The following is a 23,417-nucleotide window of genomic DNA, read 5'->3' on the forward strand; positions in this document are numbered from 1 at the left end:
AAAAAAACTGCAATTGATGCAATCTTGTTGCACCTTTGCTGCGAATTCACGCCGGTCACTAAAGAAAAAAAGAACAGAGCTGGAAACGCAGGTATTCCGCGCTTTGCAGACTTCTGTGACGTCGCGAAGGCCGCCAGCAGTTAACGGTTCACCTCTTCTTTCACCCACATTTCGTTTGTCACAATCGGCTGGTTAATCGGGTCAAATTTCAAATGATGATCAAGATTCACGTGCAATGCGTGCGACAAAGCGCTCACCTGCACAGATCGCGCCAGGTTCGTTGGCCGCAGCGTCCGCTTCAAGTCCATCTTCCGCACCTCGTTTAGAGGCGCACTTCGCAAAAATCAAGAGACGCATTCGTGCTAAAACGTGCCTTTATTTCCTCAAGTTTCCCCCACGCGCTAAGGTCAAACGCGGTAGGAATCAACTCGGGCACATACCAGTTCATGTTTAGAAGCACGCTGCGATGATGTCTGAAGTATCAACCAGAGTGGGGCAAAGTTGGTCTGGCAACGAGTACGAAAGAACTGGCAAACACTTATGGAGGAGGGAGGGAAGGGAGGGGGGGGAGATAATTGTTATATGTGCTTTTTAACAAAACCAGGGGGGGGGGGGGGGGGCAAAAACGCAATGGAACAAACAAAATGCCATGGGCAACTGAGGAGAACCTGGTCTTGCAGCTTCTGTCCTCTGATGATGTTTGGTTCTGGGCCCAGCCCATCACCTTTGGTTGGATTGCAACTGGTCGAGCGTCAGAACAGTCAGGTTCATTGGCTGACCTGGGCAAACAAAAAAGAATGGGTAAAACGACAGCAAACTTAAGCGAGACATACACAAGTTGCTGCAGCATACTTCCAAGCAAAGAGACATCGTTTTCATAATGCAGCTTTACACAATTTGCAGCTGATTCACAACCAGAATGCAAGTGAAAATTCTAGTGCTTTCATAATTTTATTCCAAATGCAATTTAAAGTATCACAAGTATCTTTTTACCATTAAAGGTTTCAATGGAAAAAAAAACGGTTATGTAAACTGCTCGTGACACAAGGTACATGTCCGATCAAAATATTACAGAGCACGCTTCAACGCTTGAATTAGTGCTCAGGGAACTACTTTACATTAACTTAAATGACACATTCAGAATTGGCACGGAAAAATACACGTTCCCTGAACATTTCATACTTCATCACCATCAGCCTGACTATGCCCACTGCAGAGCAAAGGCCTCCCCGATGTCTCTCCAATTAACCCTGTCCTTTAACAGCTGCGGCCACTGTACCACCGCAAACTTCTTAATCGCATCCGCCCACCCAACTTTCTGCCGCCCTCTTGTGACATAATAAATTTTTTTTAAAAGACCCAACTCCCCCCTTGGCTATGCAATCACAGATGTACAGGCAAGTGATGAAAGCAATCTGTACCTACACCATTCCAATCGGTTTCAGTACTACCCTGCATGGCCTTGAGCTCTAATGCGCCACCCCCTCAAATCAGTCAGGTTGAAAAGTCTTGCGCATAAAGTGACGTAATAAATGTTCCTGCTGTTGGATGAAAATTTACACAGCCAAATGAGCAGCGGTGTTCCTCCGCAGTACAACAAGCAAGTGTCCGCCTTGCGCATCGAGCCTACCATCGAGCAAGCGTCCATGGTAGGTCTTGTAGGCCTTCATGGCGTCAGCATGCCGGTGAAAGGTTGCCAAGGCTGTTGACACGCCCACCATACGAGCATCGTGCATGGGACCAATGTCTTGGAACAGGTCCTGGGCAGGAAAAAGGACATGTGCAGACCAAACAAATCTGACATCACACCAGAGGAAAAAAACTACACTAAATGATGGATTACGATTCAAAAACACTGCCAGTGTTCTTCTTGGGGGAAAAAATGACTGTGTAGCAGGCCGTGTAGCAGTCCGCCGTTTCCTCCCTCATTTACACCCCTATGCAATGCAGGCCGTGCTATGTTATTTTCATGCAGTATTAGAGTCTCCTGAGCTTTGGTGAGGCAAAAACAAATCAACAAAAACAAACCTGCTTAGGCCACCAATCAGATGGCCACTTGTTACAACATTCTGCAACAGATGGTGCCACTGCAGAGTTAACTGCAAAGCCCAGTTTACAATCCGTTATGCTGCAACACTATTCTCAAGACAACCATAGGTGGCATTGCTTGGAAAGTGCATAAAACACCCTGAGAACTTGATTGCACTTCTGAAGTTGCTGCACGTAACAGCCTCAAGCAGGCTGACCGAGTGGCACGCGGAGCGAGCAACCCTTCGCATCCGCACACCTCCGGAACTCGCTGTGCTGTTCTCCCATAACGATCACCAAATGGTGTTACGGTGTAATCCATTTGATACCAGATACAACGATATATCGCTCAAAACGATCAAATTCTTCAGATTTATCAGTTCTCTCATTGCTCCTACGTAAAAATAAACTGTATATAAGGATACAATTATCGGCGGAATAACGGATACAACGATAGCATTCTGGCCGCCCGGGTTGTCTGAAAGTTTGATAAAAAATTGAAGCGAATGACGCAGAAACTCCGCCAAGGAAAATCTGTGCTGGAGCGCTGCCCATGGCCTTGAGAACCAATTGCCATCATTTTCACAATAGCTGGAGGGAGGAGCTTGCTTGGCCACTGCCATGCGATGCTGTCTCACACAAACGAGTTTCCGCCCCGCCCCCGTATGGCTGATAATTTTTTTAAGCATACACTTTTCTTGCATGCTCCCCCATTTCACACTGTCTGCAGCCAGCCCTTGGCAGCTTGCCAAGATGCTGTGCGCGGATAAAATCGCATTGTGTTTATCTCTTGACAGGAGCTCCCGTGGGTGGCTTCACGAACTTGGCAGAGTGCCAAGATGCTGTGCGCCCTTCACAGGAGCACCAGTGGCAGTGACTACATGCATGGGGAAATACATGGGTGCGTTCTTGCTTTTTTTGCCGGTCCAGACATAAGGATAATTAGCTATAAAGATCGGACTTTCTGGATTCTCAATACCGTTAAGTGGCTTGCACTGTACTTAAAAGAAGCAACCTAATGGACCTCACACAAAAATCTGCAAGTAGGCTTTTTCATGCATCACAGATCACCAAAATGAGATGACGGAGCTCGCGCTATGAGAGCTGACAGGGCAATGGCACAAGCACCATGGATTTCGATAAGAAGTATTAAGCCCATTTTGAAAGGATCAATGCTAATAATAATAATAAAAAAAACACATTGTTTGCACTGCGATCACTCGAAGCAGATTGTCGGCCATGTTGTTTGGGCCAAACGAGACTTGTGGCAATGCTTAACAGCAGAATTTCATAAGTCTGTTGGGCTGGCAAAGAATTCAACCAAGCAGTGCAATTAAGCTAACAGCAAAGCTCCTGCCACAACACCACAAGGTACGAGGGCACAACCACAGCCGCTGCAACGCACCCGGACGTCGCTCTCGGTGACCTGGGGGTGAAGGTTGCTCACGAGCACAGAGACGCCCTGCAGTGGTTCGGATGGCGACTGGCGTGCAGATGTGTCGAGGCCCTGCCGTCCAGCCGGTGCTGAATCCGGCTCAGTGATGTCTGAGGCAAATAGCGCAAAACAAGGACAGAAAGATATTTGTGCATGCGGAATTGAGGGACGCCTCATATTGCCGGTAGAAGTCATTTGTTTGCATGAGGGCAGCACCAAGAAAAAAAAAAAATCCCACAAAGTGTAGCAGCACGGCACATGGCAAAAGCAAAAGTTGGATGCTCTGCAGGAGTTTGTCCAGCAGCTCACACTGCCCCCCCCCCTATCTGGCTTCTGTCTTCCACTTAACATCTTTACTTGTGTTACCTTTGTATCCCACAGCTATTCCAAGAGCCATCCCCAACTTCCTTATTAACTCTTTTACTACCGTGAAAAAATATGACAGATTTTGAGTGTATTAAAACAAAAATTACTTCTCCAGAAGTAAATGCACCGTGCATTGAATGCATCAAACTGTAGCTTATTGGTAATGCTTCTGGATTAAAAAAGCCAGAGTTGTGTGTACAACACTTCTAAAAAAATTTACTGGTTAAGTATGCTGGCAACACAAAAAAGAATACACGCAAAACAAAAATACTAAGCCGTTGCACTGAACCAGAAGTTGAGTTTAAAAAAAAACTGAAATATACGAAACATTGCATCCATTCCCAGCTAGCATTCTTGTGATTTTCAGCTGCACACATAATACATGCATACCTATTAGTGGTCTGGGAATATGGCTGCTTTTCCACTGCAAAAAGCAGTCACGTGAGGACATGAGTGGAGGTAAATATGCGATGTGCTGCACATTACACTTGTTCAGAGCTCTGTTTTTTTTTTTTTTTTCTGGTGGGTAGCAAATGGGTTCCATGGGCGAAAAGGGGAGTGGTCTTCCTTGATATCACCATAATCAAAAATCTGCTCGGGCATTTGGTAAAATATCCTCGCAGTATGTTGCAGAGACCCTAAAGCACCAAATAAAACCACTCTCATCATTTACAAATTAAGCACACAATATAAAATACAACGTCAACCATAAAATGAAACACGCAATAGTTAAAAGCAGAGAGAAAGAGAGAGGGGGGGGGGGGGGGGAAGTGGGTCTGTTCCAACCCCTGCAGTGCATTTGCTTGTTCCAAGGATAAATGCACAATCACTGCACACTCTGACTCCTGCCAGGCATGAGGAGCTTGACTTACGGAGGCTCGCGGCGACCTGGCCAGCCCAGAAGTGCCGGAGCGGTACAGGCGAGCGGCCGCGGGGGCCCCGGCAGCCGACCTCCCCAGGACGTCGTCCAGCGTCAACCGCTCGAGGTCGTCGTCATCGTCGTTGTCCAGCAGGAGCGACTCACCGCGCCTTCCCTGCAGCAGGGCCTGTCGACGCTTTTCACGTGCAGAGGCGGAAAAGTAATAGAGACAGATTTGACGGTTGCCATCCCGTGTGCCGCAACATTCAGTGACAGCTAGCTACGCAGTGGTGAATGTGCCATTTGCTGCACAACACAGTGGCACCGTATCTGCTCAGAGGCGTTGACGGCGCATGCACTATACCCCGTGACAGCTTTTTCTGGTAATGGAGCGGAAAATATGGAGCTTAAACACGGCCCCTCTTCCTATGCAGTGGAGTGTTTCATTTCCTCTCAAATCATGGTATATTTTCAATATTCAATATGTACGGAAGACTTCTAACACAACTGCCAACTTTCAATGCCGAGGAAAGTCAGGAAAAAAAAAAAAGTTTTCTTGATTACAGTGAATTTGCTAAGCACATTTATTAACAAGAAGTTCACATAGATTGTACCAGCTGCACCAGCAATGGTAAGAAGGTGCCAGGGCGACACCTTTGCGCGGCCAAACTATTTGGCAGAGCGACACGGTTACGGATGCTCTGCCCCTCTAGCCTTCTCTTCAATGTAAAATAAAATCTGTTGCCGAGCACAGTTCCTGCTGTTGCGCACAGAAGACACCACATGTCCATAGCACGGTGAACAGGTGTCCCTCCCCTACAAACCTCATTTTGCCTCCATGTTACGCCTACAACGCCGCAGAACTGGGAATAGTGACCTTAACAGCAGTCGCTGTAGGAGCAAGCACTGCCGACTGTTAGCACATCTGGTACATGTGAACATGCCTACTAAAGCACTGACCTTGAATTTTGCGAACCTCATTCAAATTAAATTCACCGGTAACATTGCAAATGGGGAAAGCCTGTCCCTGCTCACCTTTCATACATTCCCTTTACATTTCCTTTTTCTCATCTTTCCAGCCCATGAAGAGTGAAGACAAATGGATTATCAATGGAAACAAGAAACATCAGAGCACCAGCATTTTTTTTTTCTGCGTGAAGAGGCGACTGTGGTGCTGAAAAAATCTCAAGCCCCCCATACCCTCCCCCATTTAAGCACACATAAAAATAAGGTTGACTTGAAATTCCAATCTCCTTAATAACAAACAGTTGACATGCAAGGGTACGAAAATGAGGGGCTCATTATGACGTAGGCATTACGAAGCCAACAGTCGTCGAAACCAAGGGAAGCATAGGGGAGTGTTTAATTTTTTGCATCAATCAATGCAAAATTAGCAGTGCAATCATTTTGTGAAAGATTATTAAAAAGAAGAAAAAACAACCACATGCACCATTGGGATCTGAACCCACGACCTCCATAGGTCGCGTACGGGTAACCTAATCTTGAGAGCGTTCACCAGCGCCACCTTCATCACAGTGGCGAACATAGGACGTCCTGTATTGGAGTGTCGCGTGGAACATGATCGGATAGAACCAGTGCAGATTCCAGGCTGCCTTCAATATGAAAATAAGAAAACCACATGCTCTGCCACCCTATGAACACTATATACTCCGGGACAGCTTTTCTTGGCAATGCAGCCAAAGGTACACAACCTAAATGCGTCCCCTCTTTCTACGCAGCGGAATAAAGTCCCTGGTTGCAGTTAAAGATTCCTGTTAACCCTTTGACGGTTTTTGCTGTGCATGTACCGGGGCGGATTTCCGTCCCACAGGGTTTTTCCCTTACGAGAACAGTTCTGACCTTGCGTTTGAAAATTTCGCGCCATACTGACAATACATGCTCACTGTCAGCTGCTGCCACCTTCCAGGACTTACATGAAGCTTTAGGAAATTATGTATGCTACCTTCTTGCAGAGAAAAAGAGAAATGATTTCAATCTTCAGCGTGCCGAGCAGTTTGCGCTGACACGCTTTTGTGGTTTCAGTTTCTCTGTGTGATCGCAACAGAGGCGTGTGAAAGTTGATTTCCATCTTTACTAGGCGCTGTCCTCAGTTTGTTTATTACTGTCACTCACGGTGTATTATCGCTCTCCTGGTTCATTGAGTTTACAGACCTCTGCCCAAGGAAGCTACACGCAGGTAAGGTGTTGCATGCGCCAACACATCTCGGCGCCCCAAGCGCAGAGCAGACGTGCGTCTTATGTGTGCAGACTGCGACAAGGCACTGTGTGTTGAGCCATGTCTCCAAGACTGCCATACTCTTCAATACTACTGAATATTTTTGCAGTTCACAGTGACGATGGAACCAAAATACTGCTTGTAATTTTTTTTACCCCTTTTTTCCACCAACTTCACTCATTTCGTTTAATCAAAATTCGCAATAATTTGACCATTTGGGAAAGTATTGTTTGAAAAATTTCACCCTCAGTGTTAAAAGACAGTATATTGGTAATACTTATTATTTAAGGCATTATTTTTAACAAAATCGCACATTTTCAACATTAGGGTCACAACAAAAATAGTCGGATTTGAAGCGCATTAGTTACAAGATGCTACCACACGTGCCACCCGCTGCACCAAGCAATGGAGCGAAGTAACCACGCAAGGAGTAATGTGCCAGGCGCCCGTCCTGTGGCCAAACTATTGATGGAGTCACACACCTACGTGCTAACCTGCAGCTTTCTCTACATTGCCAAAAAAAGTTGTCCCCAAGTGTAGTGTTGCGACCCGCAGTCGATGTCCCGGCAGCTGGGTCTGACACCATAAAAGAACAGTGCTGCGCAACTTGAGAACCAAAGGCTTCATATCAAACGCGACCCTCGGATCGAGACACAGCTGAGGCCACAAAAATAGTGGGAGCACCCGGAATAAAGGGCATCCACTGTCCCGTTTGCCTGGCTGTGCACGAACAATCCGCTTTAAATGAGGCGCCAAATTTCAGCACATCTTCAGTTGTCGCTGGAACTCATCTTGGACACCGTCGGAAATATCAACCAGTTTCTTTTCAGTGCTTTTGATAGGCAGCACCACAGCCATAGTCCAACCGCACTACTCACAGACAAGAACGGGTTGGCCGTGGTGACCGAGATCCCGTTTGGATTCACCTGGATTCTTTTGTTGCGGGCCTGCGGGATCTGCATAATAATAATAATGACGACGACGATGATGAAAAAGGAAGGAAGGGCATGGTAACTGTCTCACTCCTGATGGACACCAGAAACCCACCGTGGAGAAAAAGTTAAGAATGGATGAAAGGTGGAAGGAAGAGACCTCATAGTGGAGGTCTCTGGATTAACTTCAAACGTTTTGACAGTAACGGGATTAACCGCAGATTAACCACGACGTGGTAAAAATCCCCTGATGCCAATAACTGAATGGCCTCCCTTTGAGGGGCACTTGCCGCTTTGTTCTTGAGTTGTATCCAGCTAAAATCGTCTACTGATTTCAGACATCTTGACTAACGCAAAAAGACATGCATAAGAGAGTCCAAGTGTCCCGCGTGTGTCCCGTCCTTACCGTCTTGTCCATATCTTTTTTGTGCTAGCCAAGATGTCTGAGATTAGGAATTTAACAGGGATAAGGGTTAACTGGAGGCTAATCTGAGAGGCCTCTGTTCTGGTGCGGACGTAACTGAGTTAACAACAATCATGACGATAGAGAGGGGGTGCTACTTCAGACAGCTGTCAATACTGTCTCGCTGCTGTTTGAGCCACCTTGCAAACACCGCGACTATCCTGCAAATACATTAAAACCTCAAGTGCTGGCCTCACAAAATTCAGCGAAAGCGGAACAGTTTCTCAGAAAAGACTGCAAAAGGAGAGCTCACCCGTTCGTCGATGTCCATGTGAGCCGCTTGGATTTGCTGCAACGAGACGGGCGAACACTAATTGCCAAGTCGTTCACTGCGGGCAAGAGCCGCCGTGCCTCTTGGGGAAGGCGCGCTAAGCCTTCCCGAGGAATGTCAAGAGGGGAGGGAAGAGGTGGTCTACCTGCAGTGCTGCGAGCCGCCGGCTGCCGCTGATGAGACCGCGCCTCTGGCTGACCAGGCCAAGACCCTGTGGAACCGCAGTCACACGCGAGACAAGGAAATAAACAAAGGAAGGTGGAACTGAAAAGCACGACTCTAACGCACGTGCAAGGCTGGTGCTCGACCATGGCAGCTGCCATACAGTGATGGACGTTCTACACAGTCGACCCTAGATAACTGGAATTTCAAGGAAACCGAAGCATCTTTGAATTGCGTGCAGTTCAAATTAATGGGAGCGTATTTAAGGGGTAGGGGAGGCGGAGGGACATTGGCCTTTGGGACCAATAAAGGTCAAAAATCGATTTTCGAAAAATGGCATCTTGGGATTCTACAGCTGTTATTCCCCAAGTCTGCAAATTTTTTTCCTTTTGGATATCAGTATTCTGACCATAAAATGGCGTGCATATTCTGGACACCTGATTGCTGTAGTGCATCAATAGCTTGGCATCCAGAATAGGCACAGATGTCATTTTGTTAGCTGAGCGAAGCAGAAGGTGCATTGTCTGGAATGTTCAAAGCACATCTGTTATATCGAGCTTCAAAATCAATGATTCAGCAAAGTTTATCAATGCTTCATAGGCACACCTTGAATGTTGATATTCTAAGCATTGTAAAATTACTAATAAAGAAAAAAAAATCTGCTTCGATCACTGTGCTTGTTACTTGTTAAGACTATGTAGTCATGCATTAATAATTATTATTGACTGTGCCAATTTCTAAAGCACCAAGGTAGTTATCAATGACTGATCAAAATTAATTACATTCAGAAATATGTAATTTATACTACAAAAGAAACAGATTTACGTATTTGAAATCAGCAAAAAGAAATCACCAAAGTAGTCAGTACAGTCTCATTAGGATTGGACTAAATATAAGGGCATAGTTTTAGACCATATCCTTGCTTAAAATGCTCGATGTTAGTGGGATAAAACCATCAGCCTGAATAAGACAGCAGTCCGAATCAAGCAAGTTCGAACTAACGAAAGTCCACCATAGATTGAACTGTTTTGGCAACACAAGCGGTAAAGTTGCCTGAAACGATCACAAATTTTTCGTCAACAAAACCCATTGGCTTTGCTAAATTTTAAATACAATGAATTATCAATATCCATTGTGGTATTCGAACGTTAATAAATTACTTCTACTTTTGACATGAACAGTTCTCGCAGCTTAATAATACTAAGTTCCAACAGATCTTAAAGTAGGTCGAGTAATCCTTTTGTGAAAGAAAATCAATTTTTAGATTCTGCGGCCTGCTGAAAATAGCTTTCAGAAAATACATTACACTTTGGTATTCCCGACTTTAGAGATTATTTTTCTATCCTTTTTCGTGGTCACGTCTAGCGGAAAGGTGCAAGTTTTTATAAGTTTTAGTTGCATTTTTTTCACCCCACTTTGCTTAGACTTTTAGGTTTGGCAACCTTCAAATGGAGCAAATTTTTAGCTTTTAGAAAATATATCGCACTTGGCTATTCGCGTTAAGTTAAAGTTAAGACACCAGAAGCGGGCAAAGTGGGTGAGGGAACAAACGCGAAATAATGACATCCTAGTCAAAATCAAAAGGAAGGCAAGACAACCGCTCGTCCTTAAGGGTAACAGAGTGGATTCCAAGAGAAGGCAAGCGTAGCAGGGGGCGGAAGAACGTTAGGTTGGCGGATGAGATGAAGTTTGCAGAAATAGGATAGCCGCAGCTGGCAAAGGACAGGGTTAACTGGGGAGAGGCCTTTGCCCTGAAGTGGGTATAGACAGGCTGGTGATGATGATTCGCGACAACAGAAATGTTTTTTTCATCCCTTTTTTCGCGGTCCTACCGAGCAGAAAGGTGCAAGTCTTCAAACGCTTAATCTGCATTTTTCTCAAAACAGCATTTATGGATGTTAATGTACTTTTCTCTCAGGAACTATAGGGCACAAGCAAACAAAATTTTCCCGAGTCCAACCATTGCCTTTGACTTGACTGATACTAGGATCAAAAGCCCAAGTTCACTTCCTGCTATTTTAAAGACTAAAGAAAACCATTCATGGGTTGCAATTTCACTGCACCGAGAAAAAAAAAAACGCAATAAATCAATCTTTTTTCAATGCACATACTTTTGGGACCAGCTGTGTAGAAGAACATATTCTACGCTCATGCAAAATTTCAACACACCCCATTCTGTAGGTTTTAAGAAAAAGGTGGTTTGAAAATTGGATGTAGCACTATTAGGAAGGTCTTCCAATAGTGCTACATTCAATTTTCAAAGAAAGAGCGACCAACTAGCCCAGCACCAAGTTCTGCAGAGAAAGGTACATTACTAGAAAAAAAAAATAATACCAGACAGGATTTCAATCCAGTGTTTAGCCCTAATGCAAGCTGCATCTATTTAGAAGACTGCTAACAAATTTCATAGCTATAACTTTTATTATGACTGCTCTACAGCCAACTTTCGAAAACCATTTTCAAAGTCTCACCCCACTATAATGTATAGCGCAATCTTTAAAAGACCCTTCTTAAAAAATATGAAATAACAGAAGGAGGCAAACCGGCACTGGCTGTCTCAGGTTTCTGGCCTGGAACCTTGGCGAGGTCTGTGCGGCTGTGACTAGTCCACGGCGGCCAAATGGAGCGATGCGGTTGCTGAGGGGTCCGTTGCCGCCACCCCCTGCGTTCGCAACGAGGTCACTCCGCATGGTGTTGAGGCGAAGGTTGGCTGCTCGCCCAGTCTTGATGATGCCGCGCGAAGCCAAACCGAGACGGCGAGCTGCTGTCGCAGGGGCTGCCGTGGCACGCCGGGCGTTGAGGATCTGACGAGCATCCATCACTGGCCGGCGCCTTGGAGAACCGGCGACGCCCAGACGGTTCGCCAGACGGCTACTCACCATCTGCGAAAAAGCGAAAAGCCACTCGACTGTTAAAAATTCCTCTTGAATCGTGTACCTCCACACAATTACAACTGTGTACGCAAGCAACTATAAGGGGCCTGCCTCCACTGAACCAACAAGCTCAGTGAAAAGAGGGCTGCTTCCATTATGAGCACGCCTGTCCTTGAAATTCACAAATGACTCATGCTGTTTTGTTGATGGCAACTGCCTCCAAGCAGCTGAATACTGTTGGAAGTCTCAGCGAATGAAGCGGGGGTGACAAAAAAAGAAAACTGGTTTGTGTTTACTAATGCCTCAAAGGTAAGCAAAGTAGTAGACTGTCAGCATGCACTTTCGAGTGCATTCACATAAAAATCAATGCCTTCAATGATGAAGGCTTTTGTTCACAATTTTAAAAAGTGTGCAGCAATTTTTTTTTTTTTGTGTGTGTCTTGTACTGTTATACCTAAGCAGGCGCTTACGAATGGTATTCCACTTACCAAGAGAACACGCTGCTCAAAGTTCATAAAGTCGTGCATATTTACGTTTAGCTAGCTGTGCCTTTTAATTTTAATAGCCAAGCATGCCTCCAAAAATAAAGATTTAAAGTTGTGTATGTGGGAAAAACCAGAAAAAAAAATATACATTTGCACACATAGTAATGCAGCAGTAACACGCACAGCCAAGGTGCCCATAGCATCAAGTGCGAATATCTTGGTGAGACATAGCAGCTGTGGAGCCTTCTCACAAGCGGCGTCGCGTGCGAAGAGGTGCCGCCACAACTGATGGCAAATAGCGTGTGAAGATCGCACAGTTAGCTCAGTTTCGCCCAAATAAAAGAACGAAACAATCCCGTGGGCGGAACCAAGATTAAATGTGTTGACGCTGAAACGGCCTTCTTGTGAGAAAATGCAAGACCATTTTCACACCAATCGGCGTCTGAAACTATGCAAAACATTACTCAGCTGGCTGGCCAATGTGTGACTGGGTCGCCATCATCGTGGTCTAGAGTGAAACTCACGAAAGAGAAACCAAAACTATGGCGTTGCATAATTTTTTGGCGCCAGAGCCTTCCAAACGTTGTCAAGCCTGCCGTTGCATGATGCAGAAGGAGCACGGCTATCTCTCTGACGTGATATCTAACATGACGCGGGAGATTAGCGTGATCGCTTGCTAAGTAATCCATACTGCGGCACAGCATCTGGTCAAGGGTGCATCCAAATTATCCGGTGCGAGCCCAGCAGCATCCGAAATAACGAGTGTTCGACACCATAGACTTACAGGGGCGTTGGCTGGGACCACGTCAGCAGCTCGAAGTATCCTGATCTCCGAATTAACAGGGGTCGACCAACAAGATTTCACTGTCCAGTGCCTACATGCCTGCTGCAATTTCACTTTCGTAACGTTCTGCACTGCCAATGCAGTGCAAAAGATGTGCCCTACACTACCCAGGCCATGCTGGCCAAGTGGAATACTTTCGGCAACTTTGTGCTCGATTCTGAGTGCCGAGAAAATTCAGTACCATGCCAAATGCACTACCAAATGCCACTTAAATGTGGCGCTTGCAGTGCAACAGAAACCTTTACACTCGTTTTCGAGTTTCTACGCCTCACCGCTAACCTACAGCCGTCCCATTCCTAAAATGTGGCAACAAAAACTATCACTATAAGAAGTTTGTGTGTTGAAATCACATGCACAATGAGAAACACGGTTTCAAAATCAATACGGAGCTCTTCACATTCCAGTCACAAAGAAAGATGAAGCAAGTGGAACTGTCCAGCACACAGATGGAACCAATGGACTGGTTGAAATTGGTTTCCGATTGGCTCCACTTCTGTTTTGGCCAGTTCCAACAGACCTTTTTTGACTACGACACTGCAACATGTCTAATTGTTCGGGTGTAGATATCGCGTGTCTTATATTCGTATGCATTCTCATTAGTTACGCAAAAGTTCATGCGCCATTTTACATAACCGAGCAAGGCCAGGCGAAGACAAAGCAGCTAGACAGTTTTCAGTGAATAACACGTGCACACGTGAAAGTGCAGCCCAGTAAATGATATGTCCCTACTCTCTCGTGCTGCAGCACGCGTGCAATTTGCATGCAAATGCGTGACAAACTGTCATGAATACAAACCTTCGATTGTCAATGATTTCGTTCTGACAATCCGCCTGGACTACCACGTAGTGATCAATCTTTCGCGGCGCCTGAGATTGGAGCCAGGAGCGATAGGAAAGCTCTCCTTGGCTCCTGTGACGTTGTAAGGCACGATGTAAGGCACGAACTACCATCCACAGCTCTCATAGAACACATGGAGTTCAATTTTGGAAACATATTGAGTCCGCACAAGCGCTTGCCCTCGGTCTGACCAGTTAGGCGCGAGCTGCTTCACTAGGACGGTTGCGCGCAGCTAAGTACTTCCATGGAGCGTAAAGATGTGACAAGACAGGGCGAAACCGCGTTGCGAAGCGTTCGACTCGCTTGAAGCACGTTTGCTTTTGGGCACTGCGGGCGCTGACAGCGAAAATGGGTATGCCGCACCAGAGGCTGCGTTTAGTGCTGCCAGCCACGAGAGAGCTGCAGCCATAACTCACCTTGGTCTGTCCGTTAGCTAACGGCGTTCCACGCCTGTCTTGAGCTTTCGACGGACTTTGCACACGCGGTTTGCACGAAATAGGTTTGCAGAGCTTGCGCAGGGAATAGGAAGAAAAAGTGCAGTGCGCTTTACCATCGGCTTTACGCTCGTTACAATGGTATGGGATTCGGATGCGACTTTAACTTGCGACTTTGCAAACGGTTTGTCCGTTGTATTTTTCAATTTTTTTTTCTAAGCACTAAATATACAGATGCAGGTTAGTCAGAAAACTTTATTCATCTACAATTAAATTAGAACTAAATTATTGAAGCACAGCTTGATTAGTTGCGTTACAACACCACTCAGTGTTGAGTGCTTGGGCCAGTCCAGTTGAGGCTGAAAAGCAACGTTTCTTATTTTGAGCACATAAAGAAACTAAACAAGGTAGAAAATTTGAGACTGCGCACGACTACGTTTGCGTTGCGTTTTTTAACGCAGTAGGTCTTGTTTTAATGCGTTGTTGAAGCTGCCGCACGGCGGTAGACATCAACGCGGCGCAGTGCTGCCAACCCTAGGGATTTTCCCCTAGATCTAGGGAATTTGAACTTTGTTTAGGGGAAAAGGAATTATTGTTGTAATCTAGGGAAATTTTACCTTCCGCATGGGTCTTTTTTATTTTTCGATGTGAATCGGTTCCTTATTCACTGTTTCTTCACCACCTTGATTTTGAGAATCTGGCTATGCGCCATGTGCACGAGGGGAAAGCGTTGTTGGGATCGAGATGGTGTGGTCGGGCCGGGAGGAGGTACGAGGATGACGGGACTCAGGGAGACTTTGGGGGGACAAGACATTCTATTTACATGGCGAAGGAAATGCACGGACTGTACAGAGATGATGAGGGATGCGCTGGTAGAGACTCGATGGGCAAGGCGGAGGGGCGCCCTGAAATAGGGTTTGCCTCCGGTTCCCGCCTTCTTTACCCGTTAATAAACAAGTCTGGCCACCGCCTTTGAACAGAGTCGATGGCGCATCTGCCCAGGCAAAAGTTGGGACGCTTCCTTTGCTTCGAATTTCCTGGTCGGTTCCTGGAACAGTCTAGCTTTAGCAGTACCAGAAGCACGCTGTCCAAGAAGCACGATTCCTCGAAATCACGGCTGAAGGTAGTTGGGTGTGTTTAGAGGAAACTGACGCCAACCAATATTTTTAACTTTAGCCAAGGTTTCTGGACCAACGCGGTCTCTTCTTCAGGGGTGACTAAAGTGTGCCAGAAGCAGCGGGTTGCTGCCTTCGTTCTCCGTTTGTTAGCGCGTGGCGCAGTCCATGCACTAACGTACGCGGAGGAGAGTGTTGCTGGAGTGCTATTCATCGACACCTTTGTGAGCCGGATGTGCCATGACTCCGCAGTCGCCTCTTGAACCGGTTTGGCTCCACGGCCAAGACGCTCACCTCCTCGAAGGCTATCCTGTGGTCGGCGCGCTCGCAGTGTTCGGCGAGGGAGTTAGATTCTGAATTAATTTGCCGGATGTCATTTTTGTGTTGCCTTATTCTTTGGTGGAGGTTTTTTGTTTCGCCAATATATGGTGCCGGGCACTTTGAGCATAAGATTTTGTAAACGACACCTGGTTGTTTTTCTCTGGGACGCGGTTTTTCGGTCGTGGCAAGAAGCGGCTTGTTGTCGAAACAGGTTCGTGAGCCTATGTAGATTCCATGTTTTCTCGGAATGCGTGCGAGTGCCTCGCTGGTTCCCCTCACATACAGAAGCACAACGCGCGCGTTTCGTTGTCTCATTGTTAGCTGGTCCCCCTGTCCTCCGAGCTTGACTGGCGACCAACGCGCTGAATAAAGCCACGTGTGTAGCCATTCTTCTGTAGGCCGGCGAGAACGGTGGATTCTGCTTTTTTCTCCGCTTCAGAGGAGCAGATTGACTTTGCTACTCCAATCATTCTGCACCGCACATTGTTTGTCACCACGTCATCATCATCATCATCATTTATTTTTCCCTTAAGGCCCCGCCCCTTCTCAGGGTATTACGTAAGGAGGGGAGGGCTTCGTACATAAGAAAATACAAGAACAAAGCCATGGAAAGAGGTTCAAAAGAACATATCTAGTAAAACATATTTAAACATACAAAGAGGGCAATTAGGACAACGATACAAGCAGTAACATCAAATGAGAACACAATTAGAACAGTTAAAAAATTCAATCGAGCAGAGAGAGGAAATTACAAACGAATTGTTTCAGCACTTCAAACCAAGGGTGAGCTGCTTGTTGGAAGGGCTGGTCTAGGTTGGACTCTCTTGGCTGGGTTCCGGTGAAATTCCGTAGAAAAATTTGTGACGAGTCTCCTTAGAACCAGTCCCCGTGACTCGCCAGTTGAAGGTGAAGTGGTTAGTCTTTTTGAGGACCAACTCGACCCGGATGCAAGCAGAAAGAGTCGTTGCTCTTTCACAACAGCTTAGGCGACTTCATATGAAGTCTCGCAGGCGTGTGTCACCACTTCGCGCACTTTTGCGTGCACTCCCAGACACCCTTAGAGCGTGTGGGGGTAGCGGTCTCGGTCACAAAGGAGATGCCCTCGACTCAGCGTGACATAAAGCCGATCTGTTTGCGGGATGTACCGTTGGAGCGTGTACCGTACAGAGACCCAAAGAACTTCATACCTCTTGAGGAGATATACCTCGGCGGAAAAGTGATGTCGGCACTGTCGGAACCTCACGGCATAGACCGAACCATTACTCATAACTTCCGCCTCAGATGTTTGGAATTTTATATTGAAGCGGCAAGCCAGATATTAACCAGAATCCCATTGGACAACGTCCAGATGAACATACTGGAGGCAATCGACCCGCAAGTTGTCATCGAAAAGCGGATTTCTTCAATAGCCCCACTTGCCACATCATTCCCTTCTCTGGTGCCAGAAAGAGAAATGAACAAAATTGACGCAGAATGGAGACTGCTCCGCAATAGAGAAATAGACCTGCCTGCAGATGCGAGCGTTCAACGCTTTTGGAAACGAGTGAGAGACGCCAGGCAAGGAGACGGGAGCCCAATGTTCCCTCTCTTGTTGCACTCCAGTGCAACAGTGGAGAGAGTTTTCTCTCAGATCAACCTGATGAAAACAAAGACCAGAAACAGCTTGGTGACGCAAACCCTGCAGCTACGCTTCACGCCAAGCGGGTTCTAGGAGGGGCCAACTGTTATGACTTTGCAGTGAAAGAACGCTTAATTGACCTCATGAAAAAAGAAATGTATATGCAGGAGTGAAACTCAGTCGGGATGCCACCCGAATGACGTGTCCTATGTTTTAGCGTTTGTTTGTTCACACCAACATTTGGGCACAAACTGGATTTTCCCTCGCTCTTTGACTGCAGCCGGTGAGCGTAAGTGTTCACTGCGAGATTTTCGTTCATTTCAGGGCTTAGGCCAGGATTTATTAGGCTGTGATATTAACATGTTTTCTTTACCCGTGATCACGTGGTACGCGAGTTTGCATGGGAAATAAATGTGTTATTGTATTCAAATTTGCTACCAAAGTGTGGTAAGAGGGTCTCTGCGAAATAGAGGAGTTCACAATTCAACTACGCACCTTTTTTCCATGCCTGAATATTTTTTTTCGGATCCAGGGAAATCTAGGGAAGTTTGAGTGAAAATTTGGGGGTGAAGTGGCTTTCGAGGTTGGCAGCACTGACGCGGCGACGCCGAAAGAAACTTTTTTGCTTGGTCGAGGTTGTCGCGGTGTAGCGTTACTGCATTATTTCTGTGAGGTTAAAGCAAAAAAGAAATGTCTGCGGACGGTAGCGAAGCTTGGCCCACACCGGTCTTCGACAGCGAGACGCCGGCTGCGGCCGACGGCGACTCACAGTGCTCGAACGAGGAGAATGCGTCGTCGTCTGCGTCGGCCGCCGCGGCTGCCGGTATTTTCCTGCAGCCGCACGTACCCAAGCTAAGCCTAACGGCATCGTCCGCTGCAACGGCTCCGTCACAGTTGCCGGAGAAGCCCGCGGACGGTGTCGCCGTCTTTGAAGAGGACACGCGGAGCTCGTGGAACCTGGAGCCTTCTTCGGGCACGGCCACGTCGTCGGCGGCGGCGACCAGGGACGTCGACGATGACGACGAGGTGCGCGAGCCACCGTCGACGTCGGAGGTGGAGGCGGCGATGAGAGACGCGCCGGCTTCGTCGTCCAAGTCGGACGACCCAGGCGGCGACACCGAGAGGGCTCGCGAGCGCACACCCGTGGTGAGCTTCGCGCCCACCGTGGTGGACTGCGACTCGCAGAACAGCGGCAGCAGCGTCAAGAGTGGCCGCAAGCGCTTCTCGGACGACGAGGTGACGTCCGAGGCGCCGACCACTATCACGGCGGACAAACTGTTCGAGTACCACTGGCCGCCCGACTGCGGGGACGCCTACATGCTCCAGGAGCAGGTGCGCACCTGCTCTTGCGATCAGTGTGTGTGCACTCGCCACATGACGTCTTTCACGCCGGCAGCGCGAATACTTACAGCTGCTTTCCGATCCAGTTCATCGGTCGCAGTTTTTGGTTGAGAGAGGCCGGTTTCTGTGTTTCCCGTGTGATGTGCAGCTGAACGAGCTGGAAAGCTGTTGGTTCGTGCTCCGAAGTCGAGATATAAAGTTTAAAAAAGATGCTAGACTCAATGCGAGAAGGGAAACCATGGCCCATGGCATTGTTGATTTATTGCAGGCAGTTTTGCTGGCGGTAGCAGATGTGGGTGGAATAGCACCAGGCGTGATGTCGGCTACACACGAGCAAAACAAGCTGGCAATGGGCCGGTGCATGTGCTTGGAGTCTCCAAAGGCCTTTGTCAGATCTTAAGGAGTTAAGGGCTGTCACAGATATGTGTCATAGTACGGGGTTTAACTTCCCATCAGGCTATGAGGGACACTGTACAGGCTGTTTCACACTTATGGTGAATTCCAATCGCAGGCCTGGAGTGGTCTGCACGCTCTGTGACAGAGCGCCTGAATCCGGGGCAGAGCGCGCGACCTGAAATTGCGATTGGAGTACACTTGCTCTGGCCAGAGCATGTAGGTGGCGCTCGCGAACTGCTGGAGGAACACCAAATCAGGGGGTACAGGGTGATATGGGATGGGCGTCTTTCGAGAGCAGAGAGGCTAGCAGTAAGATACCATTTGAGGAACGATTGAGAAAAATGTAGGAAAAGCAGTGGGCTAGGAAAGTTTTCAGATACCTGTATATAAAGAATGTTGACACGAAATGGAGAAAGCGAACTAGAAATTGACAAGCAAATATCTGGACAGCAGTAAGGGGGCAAATCAGCAATTATCGGTTAAGTAAAAGGTTAAAGAAACAGAGAGAGCTCTGTGGAAAACAGGGATGCTGACGAAATCTACATTGGGAACGTACTGGACCTTTAAACAGGAAATTGTCAAAGAAAATATCTATGATAATTGTAGGGGAAGCTCTTTGTTGTTTGAGGCCAGGACTGGAGTTTTGCGGACTAAGACATATAGAGTCGGGTACCATGAGATAGACACTTTGTGCATTGCGTGCGGAAAGGAGGAGGAAACGGCTGAACACTTGATACTTTTCTGTAAAGGGCTTCACCCTACAGTGGAAAGCAGCGGGGCTGACTTACCCAAGGCATTGGGGTTTAGGGATAGTGAAGGGAAAGTGGATTTTAAGAGGTTAGAAGTAACCAGGCGAAGGTTATGCGATTGGTGGCTAAAAGCAAGATAGGAGTAAAATTTCACAAGACATGGCTAGGTGGCTTGAGCCACCGCCCGATTTAAAGGGTTCAGCCGTATCCATCCATTCATCCAGGAAGTACCCGTCATTTCTTGCACCTACCCGCTTTTCGCACGATTCACTTTTGAGCCCATAGCGGTGTGCGAAGTTGATCGTCTGCTACGGAGTGCGGAGAGGAGCCGGCTCGGCGGACGCAAGCCGCCGGAAATGCAGGGCGCCGCTGAAAAAGGACGTCACGCAAACTTCCGGTCGACTCCGCTGATTTCGGCGGAGCAATCTCGGCTCTGCAACCGCTCCCTGTCTACGATTGGAAGACGTGATCCTTGGCTCAGATCTGCGTTTGGAATACAGTTGCTCCGAAAAGAGCAGAAAACGTTGCTCCCGAAGTGCTCCAACTCTGCGATTGGAAGTCACCATTAGAAGGAAACTGGGAGCGCGTGGCCACCGCGCTTCGCGAAGCGCTGCCGCCGACAGGAGGGGAGAATCAGCTGCAAAGACGCATGCGCAAAACAAGCACGGCTGGTTGCTCTTTCCGCGCATGCGCATTGAGGCACCAATTCTCGCTACCTCACGCCCACAGCGTTACCCGAAGCGTGGCGGCCACGCGCTCCCAGTTTCCTTTTGAGTGTGAAAGAGCCTGTACATGAGCGCTGTTGGATAATTTCGACCACCTGGGGTTCTTAACTGTGCACTGACATCGCACAGTGTACAGACTTCTGGCGTTTTGATGACGCCGACATTTTGCCTCCATCCGAATATGAACACCGGTTTAATCATGAGAAAATATGTAGTACGCTGGTATTTGCAAACAGTGCTGCGACTCATCTGCACTGGCCACACTAGTCCACAAAATTGTAGACACAATCTCAATGGTTGTGCTCTTTGTGACACTCAAATCAAACAGAACAATGACACAGTTTTAAAGTTGGGCTCAAGGTTGCTGCATATACACTTCGACGTGTTATCCATAGTTGTTACAAGTCTCACTACAGGATAGTGAAATAAAAATGGGTTTAATGAGTGTCGTGCATAGAATAAACTTACAGAAAACACAAATTTCCTACACAACTTCACATGAGCATCCGTTGAACACACACCACGACGCTATCTTTTGCGCTCCCGCACAGTTTTGCACGCACTTTACAAGCCGTGCCCCGACTACTTAACAGCGGTGTCCATTGTAGGGGCGCCAACGAGCAGTTGTTAATTGAAGGAATGCTTACAAATGGAAGTGAAATGGAAAAACAACCATGTGCTGTGCCTTGTTGGCGCACTTTAAGGAGCTCCAGGTGGACTAAGGTCGTGTGGAGGCCCACAGCTACAGATCTCTCAAAAGCAACATGTAGCTTTGAAATGCTACGACCCATATGCTTTTAATGAGCTTCTGTCATGTTTTTGCTTTAACAAACTTGTATGGCGTGTGCAGTTAAAGGTAACATATGTGTGGACTCTGGAGTCTTTTTGCCTGTGCAGTGTAAATTTCAGCTTGAATGCACTGCACATCCTGGACGGAATCAAACAGTATGGCAGTATTTACGGAGCATTACTTTTAACTGATGCACTGCTCGTAGCATGTTTTCAGGAGCGTGTTGCTAACAAAAAATGGCCTGCCGCAACTCTGCTCTGGCATTCTTTGTGCTTGATATGCAGCTTGGAAGAAAAAGCATTTGCTGTGTGGATTACAAACCCCCAAGACTGCTTTCACTTGCAGCTCCATCTTGTGGTAGCCTGTCTAAATGAAGCTGGCTTTGCTGTCTTCTGTGCAGGTGTGCGAGTTCCTGAACGTGAAGTCGTTCAAGCGGAAGCACCCAGATCTAGTCCGACGACCCGTGGAATTCGATGAGAAAGAGTTTCTTAAGGAACATGGTGTTGTCACGATGACCATGTGCGACCTCGGGTTGACAGCCCTCCGCGCGGACGATGTGGTCGACCTCTTCATGCGAGATTACCCGGAGAAGTACCAGGAGTACGTCAACTACATCCGCGAGCGCGACAAGCAGAATACTGTTGAGAAGCACCGCGGCTACTCTGCGGTGTCTGTCGAAAAGTGCAAGATGGCAGACTTTGTCCGCAAGGCGGTTGCCGCAACCGCCGAGTACAACCAGCATCTCAACCAGGAACGACGGGAAGAACGCCGTTCGTGCTTTGATTTACAAACGTTCACCATCCAGTACCCGTCCCGCAAGATATCAAAAGTCGAGGTAATGCCCACGAACCGGCGGAGGTACCCTGTTGCACTGATACCAGGACAGTACCAAGACCACTACCGGGTGTACACATCACAGGAACTGAAGTATTTGCCAATCAACACGGTTGTCTACGGGCCACCCCAGGAGATTGGCTCTGTTTACGCACACCCAGGCTCGGATGGAAGCCAGTCGGAATCCGAAGACAGCTCCGGTTCTGACGGCTCATCCTGTAGCAGCTCGAGTGGCGGAAGCTCGCCTGCGTCAGACATGGACACCAGCACCACAATGGGACCAAACTTCTGCAAGATCTGTGCCAATGCTGACTCAACCAAGGAAGGCGAGGAGCTCATCTCGTGCTCAGAGTGCGGTAAGGTGGGTCACGTGACGTGCCTTGACATCCTGCCCGAGATGGCGGCGGCCATCAAGTCGTACCGGTGGCAGTGCATGGACTGCAAGATGTGCAACGTGTGCATGGCGACAGACAACGAAGAGAAGATGATGTTTTGTGACCGGTGTGACCGTGGCTACCACAGCTTTTGCGTCGGCATGAAGGCCGTTCCGGCAGGTCGCTGGATCTGCCGGCTATGTGGGCGGTGCGCGACGTGCAGCATCAACACACCAGGGCCGGAGGGTCCCCGGGTACAGTGGCACCACGAGTACGGGAAGGGGCCAAACCCCGTCGACCACAAACGGAGTGTGACCATCTACTGTCAGAACTGCTACCGGCAGCGGAAAGGACGGTGATGGCAGGTTAAGACTGTTGTGGGACAGTATTTGTTCTTGTTGTAATATAGTGAATAAATGAGCATGGACTCTGTTTTTATTCATGAACGTGGTGTTAACCTTGTGCTTGTAATCCAGATGTGCAGTTTTGGTGTGTGGCTCTGGCTGGATGCAGCTTAGTGTTCTTTGAGAAAAAGAAAACACTGAAGGAAATCTTGATTATGGCTGGATGTTATTAATTGTGCTGAAAGGGAAATAAATCCCTGAAGCTTACTGTTACACCTCAAAAAGAAAGCATGTAATTAATGTATGCCATGGCCACTCACCCATGATACTGCAACTTAGGCAGTAGAAAATATACTAGTTGTAAAGCTGAAGACAGCGTAGCGACTGATTGAAAGCAGATTGATAGGTGTGACAGAGGTAGAGAGTAGTGTTGATTTGGGAATGAAGGTAAGTTGAGGATATTCTAAATAAAAAAAATAGAACTGGGCAGGGCATATAATTTGAAGAGATAACCTGCGGCTTGCTGGAGCGACAGAGACGAAGGAAAACAGTTTGAGGTTGCACGCTCGTATGGAGTGATGATGT

At 47.5% G+C, this 23,417-nt stretch overlaps 1 protein-coding gene and 1 pseudogene across 2 annotated transcripts; one reads left to right on the top strand and one right to left on the bottom strand.

Moving 5' to 3' along the window:
• Positions 1-356: 356 nt before the first annotated feature.
• Positions 357-14,374, bottom strand: LOC144101748 (uncharacterized; annotated as a pseudogene). The gene is made up of 9 exons (XR_013308056.1): positions 14,208-14,374; positions 11,296-11,634; positions 8,736-8,801; positions 8,573-8,608; positions 7,803-7,880; positions 4,702-4,884; positions 3,434-3,573; positions 1,631-1,760; positions 357-779 (listed from the first exon to the last, which is right to left on the bottom strand). The product of XR_013308056.1 is annotated as an uncharacterized LOC144101748 (transcript).
• A 3,501-nt stretch (positions 14,375-17,875) lies between these two features.
• On the top strand, positions 17,876-22,934 carry LOC144101751 (PHD finger protein 10-like). The gene is made up of 2 exons (XM_077634886.1): positions 17,876-18,611; positions 21,681-22,934. The coding sequence occupies exons 1-2, from the start codon at positions 17,970-17,972 to the stop codon at positions 22,845-22,847; spliced, it is 1,809 nt and encodes a 602-aa protein (XP_077491012.1). The 5' UTR covers positions 17,876-17,969; the 3' UTR covers positions 22,848-22,934.
• The last annotated feature ends 483 nt before the right edge of the window (positions 22,935-23,417 follow it).

The sequence above is a fragment of the Amblyomma americanum genome, chromosome 8, assembly GCF_052857255.1.
Source record: "Amblyomma americanum isolate KBUSLIRL-KWMA chromosome 8, ASM5285725v1, whole genome shotgun sequence".
NCBI lineage: Eukaryota > Metazoa > Arthropoda > Arachnida > Ixodida > Ixodidae > Amblyomma > Amblyomma americanum.

Excerpts from the sequence above, each read along its gene's own strand:
- LOC144101751 (XM_077634886.1), top strand. The coding sequence starts at position 17,970 with ATGTCTGCGGACGGTAGCGAAGCTTGGCCCACACCGGTCTTCGACAGC. Across the intron at positions 18,612-21,680 it reads CCTACATGCTCCAGGAGCAG|GTGTGCGAGTTCCTGAACGT; the intron begins GTGCGCACCTGC and ends TCTTCTGTGCAG.